General features: G+C 42.4%; 1 protein-coding gene across 2 annotated transcripts in view; it reads right to left on the bottom strand.

Annotated features, from left to right (window-relative positions):
• Nucleotides 1-20868, bottom strand: part of LOC139262960 (lysine-specific demethylase 3B-like) — a 166709-nt gene that overhangs the window by 5993 nt on the left and 139848 nt on the right. For both annotated transcript variants that reach the window (XM_070878346.1, XM_070878347.1), the window contains exons 23-24: nt 19512-19535; nt 12731-12870 (exon numbers count right to left, since the gene is read on the bottom strand). In XM_070878346.1, coding sequence (XP_070734447.1) covers nt 12731-12870; nt 19512-19535 — 164 coding nt within the window. The remainder of the gene's footprint in view (nt 1-12730; nt 12871-19511; nt 19536-20868) is intronic.

The raw sequence follows: 20868 nt of genomic DNA, 5'->3' as shown, positions 1-20868 counted from the left end.
CTCCTTTATGACCTGGAGAAAGTCACACCAATATGTAAAGCAGAGTGTGATCTTTACGCTTCAAAGAATTTCCAAAATATGTTTATAACTTGATTGGTAATTGTTACATGTTTTACTTTTCCGATTTTTATTTGATTGGCTTCATGAAAAATAAATTTATTAAAAATACATCTTCCACTTCTTAATTTAGGGTTAATGATAGGACAAGGATAGCATGCTTTATGGAGAGAAGACATACAATAATTGTGATAATAATGGGTGACTTCAATCAGTCTAAAATAAACTGGAAATGGTCCAATAAAAATGGACCATCCAAATCTCACTTGTCAATGTGGTGCAAAATTATTTTTGACCCAACAATTCTAACTTATATCTGGGTCTGGTTCTTAGAAACATAGAAAATAGGTGCAGGAATAGGCCATTCGGCCCTTCTAGCCTGCACCGCCATTCAATGAGTTCATCGCTGAACATGCAACTTCAGTACCCCATTCCTGCTTTCTCGCCATACCCCTTGATCCCCCGAGTAGTAAGGACTTCATCTCACTCCTGTTTGAATATATTTAGTGAATTGGCCTCAACAACTTTCTGTGGTAGAGAATTCCACAGGTTCACCACTCTCTGGTGAAGAAGTTTCTCCTCATCTCAGTCCGAAATGGCTTACCCCTTATCCTTAGACTGTGACCCCTGGTTCTGGACTTCCCCAACATTGGGAACATTCTTCCTGCATCTAACCTGTCTAAACCCGTCAGAATTTTAAACGTTTCCATGAGGTCCCCTCTCATTCTTCTGAACTCCAGTGAATACAAGCCCAGTTGATCCAGTCTTTCTTGATAGGTCAGTCCCGCCATCCCGGGAATCAGTCTGGTGAACCTTCGCCACACTCCCTCAATAGCAAGAATGTCCTTCCTCAACTTAGACCAAAACTGTACAAAATACTCCAGGTGTGGCCTCACCAAGGCCCTGTACAACTGTAGCAATACCTCCCTGCCCCTGTACTCAAATCCCCTCGCTATGAAGGCCAACATGCCATTTGCTTTCTTAATCGCCTGCTGTACCTGCATGCCAACCTTCAATGACTGATGTACTATGACACCCAGGTCTCGTTGCACCTGCCCTTTTCCTAATCTGTCACCATTCAGATAATAGTCTGTCTCTCTGTTTTTACCACCAAAGTGGATAACCTCAAATTTATCCACATTATACTTCATCTGCCATGCATTTGCCCACTCACCTAACCTACCCAAGTCGCTCTGCAGCCTCATAGCATCCTCCTCGCAGCTCACACTGCCACCCAACTTAGTGTCATCCGCAAATTTGGAGATACTACATTTAATCCCCTCGTCTAAATCATTAATGTACAGTGTAAACAGCTGGGGCCCCAGCACAGAACCTTGCGGTACCCCACTAGTCACTGCCTGCCATTCTGAAAAGTCCCCATTTACTCCTACTCTTTGCTTCCTGTCTGACAACCAGTTCTCAATCCATGTCAGCACACTACCCCCAATCCCATGTGCTTTAACTTTGCACATTAATCTCTTGTGTGGGACCTTGCAAGCAATCATAATTTAGAGCTTGTGGAATATTTGGAGACTAGGAGGCCACAAGATATTAAATTTAAGATTAACTGGTACTCGGCCTTGGACAGGACCAAGATAAAAATGTCATTTTAGGGAGCCAAACTTCAAAGAAATGAGGGATGAATCAAAATAAATGAATCACTAAAATATTTGTTGAGGAAAATGAGATACTTGTAAAACTATAATGCTGAAAATGCAAGGTAAGTATACCCAAGAGGAATAAATAGGCTAAACAATGCTATCCACAAAATGGATGAATAGGACAATTAGTATGGAAAGGATAGAATAAAAATAAAGGCTGAACTTTGGGAAAAGTACAAGAATCTACTGTACTAGAATTGGTTACAAGAGATTTTGGACATGCAAAAAGGCAAGATATCAAATATATCTTCAGCAAAAGAGTAGTTACAGAGCAAGTTAGAATCCTAAAAGTTAATGAAAGAAAGGAAGAAAGAAAGACTTGCATTTATATAGCGCCTTTCATGACCACCGTTTTGCAGCCAATTAAGTACTTTTGGAGTATAGTCACTGTTGTAATGTGGGCAACGTGGCAGTCAACTTGCACACAGCAAACTCCCACAAATAGCAATGTGATAATGACCAGATATTCTATTTTTGTTATTGAGGGATAAATATTGAAAGTGGCAGTGAAGCTGAGGAATGGAAAATTATTAAAATATGAATATGTTCTAGAAGTAGGTCACTACTAAATTGATATCCATTATACAGGTAGTAGTATATAGAATATACTAAATAACTCTAGTCAGTGTGACAGAAGGACATTAATCTAAGGGAACTGAAGAAGACAACTCTCCTAGGTCAGATGGCATGTATCCCAGCATGTTGAAGGAGACTAGGGAGGACATTTGTAGATCAATGGCCAAAGTCTCAATATTCAATGAGGTCAACAAATTTGGCTACAGGCTGATTTGAAACTACAGGCTGATTAGTTCATCAATATCAGGTAAAATAATGGAAATAATTTACGGGCAGACTAGAGTATCTGCCTAGCAATAGCCATGTTAGCCATGGTTCAACTGGTAAAACCCTCGCCTCTGAGAAGGTTGTGGGTTCAAGTCCCATTCTAGAGACTTGAGCAAAAAAAAAAATCTAAACTGACGGTCCAGTGCAGTACTGAGAGAGTACTGCTCTGTTGGAGGTGCTGTCTTTCAGAGGAGACGTTAAACTGAGGCCCCGCCTGACCCTTCAGCTGGACGTAAAACATCCCATGGCACGATTCGAAGACAACCAGTGGAGTTATCCCCAGTGCCTGGCCAATATTTATTCCTCAATCACCATCACAAACAGATTATCTAGTCATTATCACATTGCAGATTGTGGGATCTTGCTCTGCGTAAATTGGCTGCACGTTTCCTATAATACAACAGAGACTACTTTGTGATGGTGACAATATTTTCTTTTCAGTTAACGACCAAAAAAACACTGGAACTGTGCATGCGTAAACTTTATTTTGTTGACAGCAGTCACATCCTTTATTTTTTTTCTCCAAGTATTTAATTGCCTATAAAGCGTTTCGGGACATAGAGGTTGTGAGAGGCGCTATTTAAATGCAAGTCTTTCTTTGCTTTTTTAATGACCAGTATGGCTCAAGAAGAAAACCATTACAAACTTCCATAACTTTTAAAGTAGGCCGTGAAATTTCCCAAGACATCGTCCCACATGAAGGCCTGTCAATTTTTTTTCTTTTGTAGTTATTTGAGTTAAGATAATTAAGATTTTTAATGATGTAGTGAAGGAACCAGAATGAGCTTTGTTGTGTTCAGGTTTAGGGATCTATATAGGGCCTCAAAGCTATTCAAAGAGTGGTTGTGTTCTGCATTGGACTTGTGGGAGCTAACAGTTGCAACTAATGATGAGTACATTATTTCCATTTTAAATACTGGGTAAATTGGACAATTTAGAATTAAGGAATGGAGTTTAGAGTGAGGCACAATTCAATCAAGCAGAGTCAGCATGGTTTTATGAAAAGGGAAGTCATGTTTGACAAATTTGCTGGAGTTCTTTGAGGATGTAACGAGCAGCGTGGATAGAAACATAGAAAATAGGTGCAGGAGTAGGCTATTCGGCTCTTCGAGCCTGCACCACCATTCAATATGATCATGGCGGATCATGCAACTTCAGTACCCCATCTTGCTTTCTCTCCATATCCCTTGATCCCTTTAGCCGTAAGGGCCACATCGATCTGCCTTTTGAATATATCTAACGAACTGGTCTCAACAACTTTCTGTGGTAGAGCATTCCACAGGTTCACAATTCTCTGGGTAAAGAAGTTTCTCCTCATCTCGGTCCTAAATGGCTTACCCCTTATCCTTAGACTGTGTCCCCTGAATCTGGACTTCCCCAACATCGGGAACATTCTTCCTGCATCTAACCTGTCCAATCCCGTCAGAATTTTATATGTTTCTATGAGGTCCCCTCTCATTCTTCTAAATTCCAGTGAATATAAGCCTAGTCTATCCAGTCTTTCTTCATATGCAAGTCCTGCCATCCCGAGAATCAGTCTGGTGAACCTTCACTGCACTCCTTCAATAACAAGAATGTCCTTCCTCAAATTAGGAGACCAAAACCGTACACAATATTCAAGGTGTGGCCTCACCAAGGCCCTGTACAACTGCAGTAAAACCTCCCTGCTCCTATACTCAAATCCTCTCGCTATGAAGGCCAACATGTCATTTGCCTTCATCACCGCCTGCTGTACCTGCATGCCAACTTTCAATGACTGATATGCCATGACACCCAGGTCTCATTGCACCTCCCCTTTTCCTAATTCACCATTCAGATAATATTCTGCCTTCGTGTTTTTGCCACCAAAGTGGATAACCCCACATTTATCCACATTATACTGCATCTGCCATGCATTTGTCCACTCACCTAACCAAGTCACCTTGCAGCCTCTTAGCGTCCTCCTCACAGCTCACACCGCCACCCAGCTTAGTGTCATCTGCAAACTTGGAGATATTACATTCAATTCCTTCATCTAAATCATTAATGCATATTGTAAATACTGGGGTCCCACCACTGAACCCTGCGGTACCCCACTAGTCAATGCCTGCCATTCTGAAAAGGACCAGTTTATTCCTACTCTTTGCTTCCTGTCTGCCAACCAGTTCTCTATCCACGTCAATACATTACCCCCACTACCATGTGCTTTAATTTTGCACACTAATCTCTTGTGCGGGATCTTGTCAAAAGCCTTTTGAAGGTCCAAATACACCACATCCACTGATTCTCCCTTGTCCATTCTACTAGTTACATCCTCAAAAAAAATCTAGAAGATTTGAAAAGCATGATTTCCCTTTCACAAATCCATGCTGACTTGGACCGATCCTGTTACTGCTTTCCAAATGCGCTGCTATTACATCTATAATAATTGATTCCAACATCTTCCCCACTACCGATGTCAGGGTAACTGGTCTATAATTCCGTGTTTTCTCTCTCCCTCCTTTTTTAAAAAGTGGGGTTACATTAGCTACCCTCCAATCTATAGGAACTGTTCCAGAGTCTATAGAATGTTGGAAAATGACCACCAATGCATCCACTATTTCTAGGGCCACTTCCTGAAGTACTCTGGGATGCAGACCATCAGACTCTGAGGATTTATCGGCCTTCAATCCCATCCATTTCCCTAACAAAATTTTCTGATTAATAACAATTTCCTTCAGTTCCTCCTTCTCGCTAGAGCCTCGGTCCCCTAGTATTTCCGGAAGGTTATTTGTGTCTTCCTTAGTGAAGACAGAACCAAAGTATTTGTTCAATTGGTCTGCCATTTCTTTATTCCCCATTATAAATTCACCTGATTCTGACTGCAAGGGACCTACATTTGTCTTCACTAATCTTTTTCTCTTCACATATCTATAGAAGCTTTCGCAGTCAGTTTTTATGTTCCCAGCAAGCTTACTCTCATACTCTATTTTTCCCCTTCCTAATTAAACCCTTTGTCCTCCTCTGCTGAATTCTAAATTTCTCCCAGTCCTCAGGTTTGCTACTTTTTCTGGCCAATTTATATGCCTCGTCCTTGGATTTAACACTATCCCTAATTTCCCTTGTAAGCCACGGTTGAGCCACCTTCCCCGTTTTATTTTTACGCCAGACAGGGATGTACAATTGTTGAAGTTGATCCATGTGATGTTTAAATGTCTGCCATTGCCTATCCACAGTCAACCCTTTAAGTATCATTCACCAGTCTATCCTAGCCAATTTATGCCTCATAGCATCGAAGTTACCTTTCTTTAAGTTCAGGACCCTAGTCTCTGAATTAACCATGTCACTCTCCATCTTAATGAAGTATTCTACCATATTATGGTCACTCTTCCCCAAGGGGTCTCGCACAAGAAGATTGCTATTTAATCCTCTCTCATTACACAACACCCAGTTTAGGATGGCCAGCTCTCTAGGTGGTTCCTCGACATATTGGTCTTTAAAACCATCCCTTATACACTCCAGGAAATCCTCCTCCACCGTATTGCTACCAGTTTGGTTAGCCCAATCTATATGTAGATTAAAATCACCCATAACTGCTGTATCTTTATTGAACGCATCCCTAATTTCCTGTTTGATGCTAGCCCCAACCTCACTACTACTGTTTGGTGGTCTGTACATAATTCGTACTAGCGTTTTCTGCCCTTCGGTGATCCGCAGCTCTACCCATACAGATTCCACATCATCCAAGCTAATGTCCTTCCTTACTATTGCGTTAATCTCCACTTTAACCAGCAACGCTACCCTACCTCCTTTTCCTTTCTGTCTATCCTTCCTGAATATTGAATACCCCTGGATGTTGAGTTCCCAGCCCTGGTCACCCTGGAGCCATGTCTCCGTAATCCCAATTACATCATATCCGTTAACAGCTATCTACGCAATTAATTCATCCACCTTATTACGAATGCTCCTCGCATTGAGACAGCGCCTTCAGGCTTGTTTTTTTAAAAAACATTTTGTTCTTTTAGAATTATGTTGTAATGTGGCCCTTTTTGATTTTTGCCTTTGATTTCTCTGCCCTTCACTTTTCCTCATCTCCTTTCTACCTTTGGCTTCTGCCCCCATTTTACTTCCCTCTGTCTCCCTGCATAGATTCCCATCCCACTGCCATATTAGTTTAAACCCTCCCCAACAGCACTAGCAAATACTCTTCCCTAGGACATCGGTTCTGGCCCTGCCCAGGCGTAGACCGTCCAGTTTGTACTGGTCCCACCTCCCCCAGAACTAGTTCCAATGTCCCAGGAATTTGAATCGCTCCCTCTTGCACCATTGCTCAAGCCACGTATTCATCTTAACTATCCTGCTGTGCCTACTCTGACTAGCACGTGGCACTGGTAGCAATCCTGAGATTACTACCTTTGAGGTCCTACATTTTATTTTAACTCCTAGCTCCCTAAATTCAGCTTGTAGGACCTCATCCAGTTTTTTTTACCTATATCGTTGGTAACTAAATGCACCATGACAACTGGCTGTTCACCCTCCCCCTCCAGAATGCCCTGCAGCCACTCCAAGACATCCTTGACCCTTGCACCAGGGAGGCAACATACCATCCTGGAGTCTGGATTACGGCCGCAGAAATGCCTATCTATTCCCCTTACAATAGAATCCCCTACTACTATAGTTCTCCCACTCTTTTTCCTGCCCTCCTGTGTAGCAGAGCCACCCATGGTACCATGAACTTGGCCGCTGCTGCCTTCCCCTGATGAGTCATCTCCCCCAACAGTACCCAAAATGGTGTATCCGTTTTGGAGGGGGATGACCGCAGGGACCCCTGCACTACCTTCCATCCCCTGCTCTTCCTGCTATTAAACACGCTATTCACGATATCCTCAGCATCGCGGATGCTCCAGAGTGAATCCATGCGTATCTCCAGTGGATGTGGTGTATTTGGATTTCCAGAAGGCATTCGTTAAGGTGCCATATAAAAGATTACTGCACAAGATAAAAATTCATGGGGTTGGGGGTAATATATTCGCATGGATAGAGTAACTAACAGAAAACAGAGAGTCGGGATAAATGGGTAATTTTCCGGTTGGCAAACAATAACTAGTGGGGTGCCGCAGGGATCGGTGCTGGGTCCTCAACTATTTACAATCTATACTAATGATTTGGATGAAGGGACTGAATATAATGTAGATAAGTTTGCTGATGATATAAAGATGGGTAGGAAAGCAAATTGTGAGGAGGTCACAAACAATCTGCAAAGGGATATAAACAGGCTAAGTGAGTGGGCAAAAATTTGGCAGATGGAGTATAATGTGGGAAAATGTGAGGTTATCCACTTTGGCAGAAAAAATAGAAAAGCAAATTATAATTTAACTGGAGAAAAATTTCAAAGTGCCGCAGTACAGAGGTACCTGAGGGCCCTGGTGCATGAAGCACAAAAAGTTAGTATGCTGGTTCAGCAAATAATCAGGAAGGCAAATGGAATGTTGGCCTTTATTGCAAGGGGGATAGAGTATAAAAGCAGATAAGTCCCGCTACAACTCTACAGGGTATTGGTGAGACCAAACCTAGAGTACTGTGTACAGTTTTGGTCTCCGTATTTAAGGAAGGACATACTTGCATTGAAGGCTGTTCAAAGGTGGTTCACTAGGTTGATTCCGGAGATGAGGGGGTTGACTTAAGATAGGTTGAGTAAGTTGGGCCTATACTCATTGGAGTTCAGAAAAATGAGAGGTGATCTTATCGAAACATATAAGACAAGGCAGAGGGGATATTTCCACTCATAGGGGAAACTAAAACTAGGGTACAGTCTCTGAATAAGGGGCCCCCCAACTGAGATGAGGAGGAATTTCTCTGAGGATTGTAAATCTGTGGAATTCTCTGCCCCAAAGTGCTGTGGTGGCTGGGTGATTGAATATATTTAAGATGGAGATAAGACAGATTTTTAAGCGATAAGGGAATAAAGGGTTATGGGGAGCGGGCAGGGAAGTGGAGCTGAGTCCATGATCAGATCAGCCATGATCTTATTAAATGGCAGGGCAGGTCGAGGGGCCAAATGCTCTTACTTCTTAGGTTATGTTTATTTTTCAGAGTAACTGCTGCCAACGAACCGGAAACATAAATGTTAACTTTCATAAGCCAATAGAAACACAAATTGAACTTTTAATTTTCTTCTCCTGATGCGGCTCAATTTGGCAGCAGCGATCTCTATTTATCCATCCCTTCCACTCCTTTCTCTCTCACCAATGTATGGGACGTCTGGCGAAAAGGGATAGTATATATTTGTTTTGCGTTGTTTCTAAAAACTTGACATTGTTAGCTGTGGAGGTTACTTAAAGGCACATGGTGCATCTAAAGCACAATTAAAATAAAACTGATCTATTGTCTAGTGTCGATAAAATTGTATTCAGTCAATTGTTGGAACTGTTTTCTTTGTGATGGTGACAATATTTTCTTTTCAGTTAACGAACAACCAAAAAACCATGAACTGTGCATGAGCAACTACTTTATTTCGCTGGCAGCAGTCACATCCTTTATTTTTTTTACATGGGAATGGGTAAGTTTAAAAGCCAATTTGTGCTTGGACTTTGTGTGAGACTAAAGATCGATATAATATTCACTCGGTGAACTGTCTGCATCAAATGTAGGTCATTAGTTAGGTAGTAAGAATTGGAATGCACTGCTTGATTAGGGTGGTGGATACAGATTCAATAGCAACCTTCAAAAGAGAACTGGATAAATACTTGGAGAAAAATTGCAGGGATATGGGGAAAAAGTGGGACTAACTGGTTTGCTTGTCGAAAGAGCCAGCGCAAACTTGATGGGCTGAATGGCCTCCTTCTATGCTGTACTATTCTATAATTCTATTAAACAGCAAGCACCCCATAAGAAATAATGTTAAGACTTGGGGGAGTGGGGAGAGCTTATGGAATTTAGCATAGATCCCCTGGAGTCAGTTCTTAGACCTGATTTATATAAATGACCCTGAAATGGAAACCAAATGCAAGAGTGCATACACTAAAATAGGAAGAACTGATGATTCAGAGGATGCAGATAACAATTTGTAGAAGGGTTTGAAGAAGTTATGCACACAGCTGAAAAATGGTGAACAAAACTTAAGACTGACAAGCGCATACTATTATAAAATGAATGGAATAGAATAAATACAAGAAAACAGACCTGGGTCTAATCATGGTGGAAGACTTTGCTTTTAGTGAAGCTGAGCGTATTAAATCGCCTGGTTGCAGCTGATTGGATGAATTGCACAGGAGTAGTTACACCCACATAATTTTCCCCCATGTGCTGCGCCCAGGTGATCCAACATGCCCAAACATGAAAACCAAATAATCTGCCCAATCGGTATTAAGCAATGTGATGAGGCAGTTTAAAAAGCCAAGAAAATAACTGAGCTATAAAGATAGAACAGCGAGATGCAGGAATACAAAGGTTGTGCTAAGACTCTACAATGCTCAGGTTGAGCAGTATATGTTCAATTTTGATTACAAAAAGGAAATGCACGCATTGGAGAGAATGCAGACAAGTGCAGGAAGAATGTTCCAAAGTGCAAAGGTGCTTTAGAGATGTCGTCTTTGGGAGAGTGGGGGGAGGGGAATAGGAAGGCGCCACCAAGTGATACAAAATATTGGGCTGTAAACTGCGGTTACTCCGGGTGTACACAATGTGCGCATGTGCCCGAAGAGGCCCCGCAAGTTCTGGGTTTAGGTGCATGAAGCACATGCGCCTAAACCTGGCACTTGCGATCTGTCAAAATTTCTTGCCCAGCTAATGTCTTTAAAACTCTTACAGCTGGTAAAAGCATGTGTAATTAAGGCCTGCTTTTACCAGTGCAAGAGTTTTAAAAAGATAGAAAAAATAAAATTTCTTATTTTTATATTAAAAACCCTGTCTATGAAGGTACTATTTACTAATATTAAAAAGAATTAAATGTTCGCTAAAACATTTAATTTAATTCACTTATTTAAAATTAGTAGAAATTGAAGTGTTTATTTTATATATGTTTTTTTTGTTTTTGGAGGCATCCCCATTCATAGTAATGGGAGCTCCGTACAAATGGAATTCACCATTACTATGAATGGGAATATATGCATTGTGATTGGTGGTCCAGGCCCACATGATCCCAGATGCCTGTACACTCCTGGGATGCATGGGCCTCTGCGCTGGGCTGCGCAGCTAGGCCTGGGACCCGAAGTCTACGTTCCTCCGGGACCACCAGGTACTCGAGTCTTTTTTTGTGGTCGGAAGCATCCGCCCGTGGAAGCCTCCAACTGCAATTTTTGGCTATTGTTTAAATAATGTAAACCAAGAATATTTTTTTGAAGTAGAAGTGAAAACATTCGGGGATTTCAAAATTGAGCCAAGTGCTATGTTGGGAATGCTGGAACAGTAAAGGCATAAACTGCAGTGGGAAATGGCATTGTCATTCTATATTTTTATTATGTGCTGACAATACATATCATAAGAAATAGGAGCAGGAGTAGGCCATTTGGCCCTTCGAGCCTGCTCCACCATTCAACAAGATTATGGCTGATCTGATCCTGGCCTCAACTCCACTTCCCCGCCCACTCCCCATAACCCTTGACTCCCTTACTGTTCAAAAATCTGTCCATCTCCACCTTCAATGTACTCAATGATCCAGCCTCCACAGCTCTCTGGGGTAGAGAATTCCAAAGATTCACTACCCTCAGAAGAAATTCCTCCTCATTTTCGTTTTAAATGGGCGACCCCTTATTCTGAAACTATGCCCAGTAGTTCTAGATTCCCCCACGAGGGGAAACATCCTCTCTGCATCGATCCCGTCAAGCCCCCTAGAATCTTATACGTTTCAATAAGATCACCTCTCAGTCTTCTAAACTCCAATTAGTATAGGCCCAATCTGCTCAACTTTTCTTCATATGATAACCTCTTCATCTCAGGAATCAACCAAGTGAACCTTCTCTGAACTGCCTCCAATGTAAGTATATCCTTCCTTAAATAAGGAGATCAAAACTGTACAAAGTACTCCAGGTGTGGTCTTACCAACACCTTGTACAGTTATAGCAGGACTTATCTACTATTATACTCCATCACCCTTGCAATAAAGGCCAACATTTCATTTGCCTTCCTAATTACTTGCTGTACCTGCATGCTAGCTTTGTGTGATTCATGTACAAGGACCCCCAGATTCCTCGGTACGGCAGCATTTTGTAATCTCTATTTAAATACAGGTTGGACCTCCCTTATCCGGGACTCTCTTATCCGGCACCATCCCTCATCCGGCACCACTCCCAGCCACTGGGTGGCGCATGCGCAGAACTCGCTGCCAACTCTCCCAGTCGCTGGCCTGACCCTGCGATTCATCCCCCACCACGATCTCTGCCGCACTGCCAGCCCCGATATCCCCTTGCTCAGCACCTGTACCATCCAATTTAATCTGACCTGCCCATGTCCGGCAAAATCCCTTATCCGGCACAGGCCAGGTCCCGAGGGTGCTGGATAAGAGAGGTTCAACCTGTAATAATTTGCTTTTTTATTTTTCCTACCAAAGTGGATAACCTCACATTTTCCCACATTATACTCCATCTACCAAATATTTGCCCATTCACTTAACCTATCTGTATCCCTTTGTAGATTCTTTGCGTCCTCCTCACAACTTGCTTTCCCACCTATCTTTGTATCAGCAGCAAATTAGGCTCCATTACACATTAACAGGCCTTAAAATTGAAAAAAAGAGAAGAATGTTTATTTGCCAGAGAGTACAGTTTGTACAAAATAGATTTCCAGCTAAAGCAGTTCATGTTGCATTAATCAACACTTTTTTCCAAAAAACATTATCTGGACAAGTATCTAGTTAAGAATGAATTGAGCATTATAAGGATAAGTTCAGAAAGAGATGATCAAATGCTGTTGGAACATGAATCATGATAGATCGTGAGCTGGTAGGCCTATTGAAATGTCAGACTAAGGCAGCAATCTGTTTAAAGTGAGTAATATGTAGAACCTGAAAGGTTAGACAGGGAAATCAAGCAAAATTTTAGAATGCCTTTTGGTAGCAGGGGGTGACCGAGGAAAAACCTTTTTCCTAAAGAGATTCAATGGATTACAATTTCCAACTGTGAGTTTGGAGCAGCTACAGTGCTGCAGAACACCACTATCTCAACATAAGACTTTAGGCAACAGCCATTCACACTGAAGTCCAATCTGAAGCTCACCTTTCTCAGCAGCTCTCTGATCTTCTCAGCATCTTTTGCTGCATAGATGTGCCAGAGTGCACCTGCCTTCTCTTTGCTTTTGTGGATTCTTTTTTTCGTCATCTCATCCACGTCACCTTCTTCGATCGTCTTCATTACCTCTGATCATATACAACACAACCATGCATGATACACGGAGAACAAATTTGATTTATATAGCCTCTTAAGGATATTGATAGGGTAGATGCTGTGGGGACGTTTCCCCTGGCTGGGGTATCTAGAACTAGGGGTACAGTCTCAGAATAAGGGGTCAGCCATTTAGGACTGAGATGAGGGTAATTCCTTCACTCAAAAGGTTGTGAATCTTTGGAATTCCCAGAGGGCTGTGGGTGTTCAGTCGTTGAGTATATTCAAGTCACAGATCGACAGATTTTTGGATACTAAGGGAATCAAGGGATATGGGGATCGGGCGGGAAAGTGGAGTTGAGGTAGATGATCAGCTGTGATCTTACTGAATGGCAGAGCAGGCTCGAAGGGCTGAATTTCTTACTCCTGCACTTATTTCTTACATTCTTATAACACCTTTAACAGAGAAAACCATCCCAAGGCTCTTCACAGAAGTGTAATTAGAAAATGAAGCAGGAGGGAAGGGTGACCAAAAGATTGATCGAAGATGTGGGTTTTAAGGAGGGCCTCTGAGGAGAAGAGGGAAATAAAGAGATGGAGGGATTTAGAGAAGAATTGTAGATCATGGGGCCTAGGCCACCAACAGTGGGACGAGAGGTTACACAGCTGGAAAAGGTTACAGAGATGGGGAGTGGCAATGCCATGGAGGGATTTAAACACAGACAAGAATTTTAAATGGGAGGTCTTGGGGGACTGGGAGCCAATGTAGGTCAGCAAGGACAGAGGTGATGGGTGAGCAGGACATGCTGCAGGATAGGATATGGGCAGCCGAGATGTGGCTGAGCTCAAATTTACAGAGGGTGGAGGATGGGAGACCAGCAAGGAGAGCATTGGAATAGCAGAGTCTGGAGGTGACAAAATATGAGAGAATATGAGATTGGTAACTCAGCTCCGGGTCGAATAGAATGAGTGTAGCAAACATTATGGTTCAGCCCGAGACAGTGGCCAGGCATGGGGATGGAATTGGTGGCAAGGTTACAGAGTTAAAGACAACCCCACCACAATCTTTCCACTGTTTAACTGAATAAAAGCAGGGAAGTCTTTCAACAGTTGTACAGGGTATTGGAGACGGCCACACCTGGAATACCGTGTGCAGTTTTGATTTCCATATTTACAAAAGGATATACTTGCTTTTGAGGCAGTTCAGAGAAGGTTCACATGGTTGATTATGGGGATGAGGAGGTGGTCTTATGAGAAAAGGTTGAGTAGTTGGACCTCTACTCATTGGAATTCAGAAGAATGAGAGGTGATCTTATCAAAATGTATAAGATTATGAAGGGGCTTGACAAGATGGATGCAGAGAGAATGTTTCTACTGATACGAGAGACTAGAACTAGAGGGCAAAATCTTAGAATAAGGGGCCGCCCATTTAAAACTGAGATGAGAAATTTATTTTCTCAGAGGGTTGTGGATCTGTGGAACTCACTGCCTCAGAGCTGTGGAAGCTGGAACATTGAATAAATTTGACAGAAATAGACAGTTTCTTAAACGATAAGGGAATAAGGGGTTATGGGGAGCGGGCAGGGAGGTTGGACTGAGTACATGATTGGATCAGCCATGATCGTACTGAATGGCAGAGCAGGCTCAAGGGGCCGTATGGCCTACTTCTTATGAAATTGCGGCTCATCAAAGACCAGCAGTGGAGGGATTGAGACAGGAGGTGGAGAGGTATAACTGGGTGTAGTCATCATACATGTGAAAATGGACTCTATGTTTGTGGATGATGTCGCCATGCGGCAGCATATATATGAGGAAAAGAAGGGGGGTTCGGTGGGTCAAGGATAGATTCTTGGGGGGTTCCAGAGGTAACAGTGTGGTGGCAGGAAGAGAAACCATTGATAGTGATGCGCAGGCTACAATTGTATAGTTCGGAGAGAAACCGTGAGGACAGGTTGGAAGACGATGTGGTCAAACATGTTAAAAGGCTGCGGAAAGGTTGAGGAGGGATAATGCACTATGGTCAAAGAGGAGGTCATATGGATTATGGCCATTTAGGTTCTCTGGCTAGAAAGGAAACCCGATTGGAGAGATTCAAACATGGAGTTGCAGGAAAGATCGGTATAGTTTTGGGAGACAACATGTTCAAGGACGTTGGAGAGGAAAGGGAGATTTGTGATCGGGCAATAGAAACATAGAAAAATAGGTGCAGGAGTAGGCCATTCGGCCCTTCGAGCCTGCACTGCCATTCGATACGATCATGGCTGGTCATTCCTTCAGTACCCCTTTCCTGCTTTCTCTCCATACCCCTTGATCCCCTTAACTATAAGAGCCATATCTAACTCCCTCTTGAATATCTCCAGTGGACTGGCACCAACAACTCTCTGTGGCAGGGAATTCCACAGGTTAACAACTCTGAGTGAAGAAGTTTCTCCTCATCTCAGTCCTAAATGGCCTACCCCTTATCCTAAGACTACGTCCCCTGGTCTGGACTTCCCCAACATCGGGAACATTCTTCCCGCATCTAACCTGTCCAGTCCCGTCAGAATCTTATATGTTTCTATGAGATCCCCTCTCATCCTTCTAGACTCCAGTGAATAAAGGCCCAGTTGATCCACTCTCTCCTCATATGACAGCCCAGCCATCCCGGGAATCAGTCTGGTGAACCTTCGCTGCACTCACTCAATAAGAACGTCCTTCCTCAGACTAGGAGACCAAAACTGAACACAATATTCCAGGTGAAGCCTCACTAAGATCCTGTACAATTGCAGTAAGACCTCCCTGCTTGTATATTCAAATCCCCTAGCTATGAAGGCCAACATACCATTTGCCTTCTTTACCGCCTGCTGTACCTGCGTGCCCACTTTCAGTGACTGATGAACCATGACACCCAGGTCTCGTTGCACCTTCCCTTTTCCTAGTCTGCCGCCATTCAGATAATATTCTGCCTTCGTGTTTTTGCCCCCAGAATGGATAACCTCACATTTATCCACATTATACTGCATCAGCCATGCATTTGCCCACTCACCTAACCTGTCCAAGTCAGCCTGCATCCTCCTCACAGCTCACACCGCCACCTAGTTTAGTGTCATCTGCAAACTTGGAGATATTACACTCTATTCCTTCATCTAAATCGTTAATGTATATTGTAAAGAGCTGGGGTCCCAGCACTGAGCCCTGCAGCACTCCACTAGTCACTGCCTGCCATTCTGAAAAGGACCCGTTTATCCCGACTTTGCTTCCTGTCTGCCAACCAGTTCCCTATCCACGTCAGTATATTACCCTCAATACTATGTGCTTTGATTTTGCACAACAACCTCTTGTGCGGGACCTTGTCAAAAGCCTTCTGAAAGTCCAAATACACCACATCAACTGGTTCTCCCTTGTCCACTCTGCTAGTTACATCCTCAAAAAATTCAAGATTCATCAAGCATGATTTCCCTTTCATAAATCCATGCTGACTTGGTCCAATCCTGTCACCGCTTTCCAAATGCGCTGCTATTTCGTCCTTCATGATCGATTCCAACATTTTCCCCACTACTGATGTCAAGCTAACCGGTCTATAATTACCTGTTTTCTCTCTCCCTCCTTTTTAAAAAAGTGGTGTTACATTAGCTACCCTCCAGTCCATAGGAACTGATCTAGAGTCGATAGACTGTTGGAAAACGATCACCAATGCATCCACTATTTCTAGGGCCACTTCCTTTGAGCATTCTGGGATGTAGACTCAGGCCCCAGGGATTTATTGGCCTTCAACCCCATCAATTTCCCTAACACAATTGCAAGGATAGGGAGGTCAAGGATGTGTTATTTGAGGTGGTGGTAATGATGGCAGCTTTGAAAAGAGACGGGGATGGTAGCTGAAGAGAGGGAACCATTTACAACGTCAGCCAGCCTGGGGGCCAGGAAGGTAAGTTGCGTGGTCCTTAGTTTAGTGGGAATAGGGTGGAGGGAGCAGAAGGTGGGACTAAGAGACTCGATGAGCTGAGAGAGGGCAAGAGGGGAGATGAGAGAAACTTGGAGGATGTAGGTTCCGAGCTCGGGCAAGGAGGAACATGGAGTGAGGTTTGGATTGATGGGCACGGGGAAGTAAAAACAACAGAGGCAGCTGAACAGTTGGATTCAATCTTAGTAACAAGAAGTCCAAGAGTTCTTTGCACATTGTTGGAGCTGAGGGTGAAGAGAGAAGGGGATGGGAGTTTAAGGAGACAACTGGTATTGGATAAAAGAAGCTGGAGTTATCTTTACTCTCGAGGATGATCCTAGATAGCAGGCAGTTTTGGCAGAGGATAGACCCAATATAGTGCTTGATGTGGCCCAGCCAGGTCTGGCAATTGCTTGCCAGATATTCAAATCTGTGACCCTTTGGACTTCAGAGAGTGGAGATGAGGGCCATTTCTGGGAACAACTGGGATGGGAGACAGTAAAGGTTTTTCTGGGGTCAAAGGCATCAAAGGAGATGGTGACAGAATGATTCTATAGATCGACAGCTGCAGAAATATCATGGAAAATGAAGGGCTAGTAGTTGGATGTTTCAGAGTCCAGTTTAAATGACTTGAGTGGGAATTGGCGGGGCGGGGAAAGAGCGGAGGAGAAAGGTTTTTTTCCCCACGCACTGATGCAAAAGGAAGTGGGGTTGGAAGGGGGTAGGGAGATGTGGGATGGTGAGGGATGCAAGGTTTTAGATGTGGTCAGAAATGGCTTCGCCTGTAATCAGAACCTAGGGAGTATAGAGACCACGAGAAATGGCAAGGCCAAGGTGGTGACCTTTAATAGAAGTAGGGAAGTTTAATATGGAGGGAGGTTTTGAGAGTCAGGAAGGTAGTGAATTCAAAGGAGAGTGAGCAAAGGGAGCTGAGATAAAGATTGAAATCAGAGAGAATGAGGACTCACTCACTGCAGAGGCTAAGGCAGGAAAGGAATCCCAGCAAGAAACTCAGGTGGGCAGACAACAATGACTTAAAAGGAGGTGTGTAGCATGAAGTAGTCAAAGGAGGAAAAGGTACAAGTAGGGGAAGAGACCAAGGAATGATTTAGTTATAATAGCCACATCAACACAGCAGTTTCAGCGAGGAATGTGGTGGAAAATATCAGGAAGGGAGGCTTCAGTTAGGGGCAAGGTATCGCCACCACCTGCGAGCCAAGTTTCAGTCAAAGCAATCATCCACAATAGGGCAGTAAATGGCAAGGACCTGGTTTGAAAGTGAATGGACATGCTGGATAGAACAGCTGTCCTATCACTGACACAACTTTACCTGATACTAGACAATTAGTAACTGTAAATTGGAAGGTTGAGAATATTGCGTACAGAAGCAGGCCTGATCATTTGCACCACATCTTGCTATCTTGACTTGTTAAAAACACAACTGCTGCCATCAGCCACATTGGACAGCAATTGCAGATAGATCATGGATTGGACTCGGATATGGTGAACTGTGTGTTTCAAAATATTCAGTTAGCGATTCATGTCTGATCTTAAGCTGTAGAAGCACAGCAAGATAAAATTCTGATATACTAATACACTATAAATCAAATATTACAAATGGTTAAGCGATGAGCGATGCAGACTTTAAGTGAAGAGATCTGGTTTTATGCCTGATTTCCAGTATTTGTTTTAATTAGTCCAGATTCACCATTGCTGTTCTATACAATTTTGTGCATTCAATATAGTGAAAAAGCGCCACACAACGGCTAAATTGATTGTCGAATACAAATCTTGGAATTACAGAGGAAGTGTTATTGATTATAAATGGCTACTAGAAGTCTTTATCTGCATCAGTTATTCACATTATAAAACAAACACAGAAATTTAAATAATTTTGAGATTTGAATACAATAGGAAAAAATATGGAGGGAACCTTGACAGGATTCCCTTTAAGCTGCACGGCTGTCTGGAGGTCCTGCGCAGGCTGCTCACGGCTTTTAAACGGAAAAATATGCACATAATGGAATGGTCGTACAATCAAAAATTTTTTTTAGAGGGAACACTGAACCCTGCCCTTACCTCATTTGGCAACTACTGGGCTCTCTGACCGAGCAGATACAAACTTACTGTTGTACAAGCCTTGATATATACTACAATCCAGTCAGTATCTGTCCAGGTTTTTGAGAATCAAATGAATGAATGGAACAAATGAATGGGGAAAGGGGGTGTTAAAGCTTTGAGATATATCGATCAACGAGATTAGCCATGGTTTAACAGATGCAGCTATAAAGCACGCTTAATGTTCTGGAGAAGTTAAAGGTGTGACAGAATACAGCTTGTATCAAAATAAGAATGTTGAGAATTTACCCAAGATACAGATATGAGCCTCTCTGAATGTCTTGACAAAGACCGATTAAAGCTGAAAGTCCAATCAGAAATTACTGATAATCACACCAAAGTTAGAAGGTTGCAGCAAAAGGGAACATTGAACTCACAAGTAGAGCGAATGACCTGCTGCATGCCTCAAGCACAAGAACATTTCAACAAATACATAAAATGACTTGCTTATGTGGATGCAGAGATTGTTAGATTTAGTCAGAGTACGGCCGTTATTAATCTCAGTGTCGCCCATAGTAAAAGGTATTTGCAGTCTACTTTAGAAATGTGCCACCACCTCCTGATCTTATGAATAATGAAGAAAATAAACGTGAAAAGTTATTGCATGCCTCAAAAACAGAATGAAAATGCACAGACCTGATACTCCACTGTTATCTGTATCTGTGAAGGAGAAAAATCATGTAACTAAAACAATGAATTAAATTATCTAGCAAGCCTCAGCCACCCCGCCCCCCCCAAAAGTTAAAAAGCTATATACTTGGTTTAAGCTTGGTTAACAAAAGCTTCCCACCTAATTTTTAATTAAGTTAATTAATTGAGGGACCGTATGGCTTATGTTCTTAATTCACTCGACTGAGTATCATTCCAATAAGTATTTTAGGATCCTTAGAAGATTGACAATTCCTCCTCTCTCAAAGGTGCTGACATCTTGCTGGACTACCATGGTACAGTTTCACAGATACCAGTTGGTACCTCACCAAGGTGATGATTATTCTTGCATTTGCCTTGACGGTGAGTGTCAGCAAACTACACACCACACATACAGTCAAGAATGTCTATCCTGTCCTGACTGGGTCTACTACGATTTATCGAAAATTAATGGTTTCCAAATATTAAGTATCCAATTTGGATATCCTAGTTTCTCAGATGAACAAGTAGAATATAGAACTATAAAACTGAAAAAATCCCACAAAGAATATCCTTCTCCTTAACTCAATAAACATTTCACAATCATGATGGATTAATAAAACAACATTCTACAACGATGTACATCAGGGCCACTGATTTACAGTACAAGACAAATTCTGTTTTTATTAATTGGGATTCTAGGTTTTTTATTGGTGTTTTGGGGATTTAATTCAGCAATTCCATCCATTTTTCAGTAAAACTGTAAGTCAGTGACCTTGAACATGACAATGAAAATGATGAGAAATATGGACTCTTTTTTCCCCCCCCACAGTACCACAACACCACACAGTGAAATTGCAACAATATCCTCCAAATGGCACGATTAACTATAAATACTTTCAACAGATGGTCATGTTCTGGATTAGTGCAATTGTAGGGTTCGATTTTCACTGAAGATGCAACTCCGAAGTTGCAGTGAGGTGGTGCTGGGGAACATGCTTCTGATGAGGGGCGGTGGCACAAATCAGTCTTAGTCTCTGATTCCAAAAAAGTGCAATACATTTTATAGCCTTCAACGTGACATGGAATAAGACACAGCAGCCAGCTGTATTCCCAATTTTTAGTCCAGGATCTGAAATACCAAATATCTCAAATGCTCAGTTTTGCTGGGCAATACCAACACCAGGACTCTATTGATTTGACCAAATGTGCTGTTATTTTTGTTTTCTGGAAAACTTTCTGGAACAAACGTGCTGCAATGAGATTAGGCAACTTGATCTTACACTTTATAATCAAATCTCAGAATTCCAAACATGTCAAATCATGCTCTATTTACTTCCACTTAATTAATCCAGTTTTAATAGCT

The sequence above is a fragment of the Pristiophorus japonicus genome, chromosome 4 (assembly GCF_044704955.1).
Source record: "Pristiophorus japonicus isolate sPriJap1 chromosome 4, sPriJap1.hap1, whole genome shotgun sequence".
NCBI lineage: Eukaryota > Metazoa > Chordata > Chondrichthyes > Pristiophoridae > Pristiophorus > Pristiophorus japonicus.
This window is presented reverse-complemented; position numbering and strand designations above follow the sequence as displayed.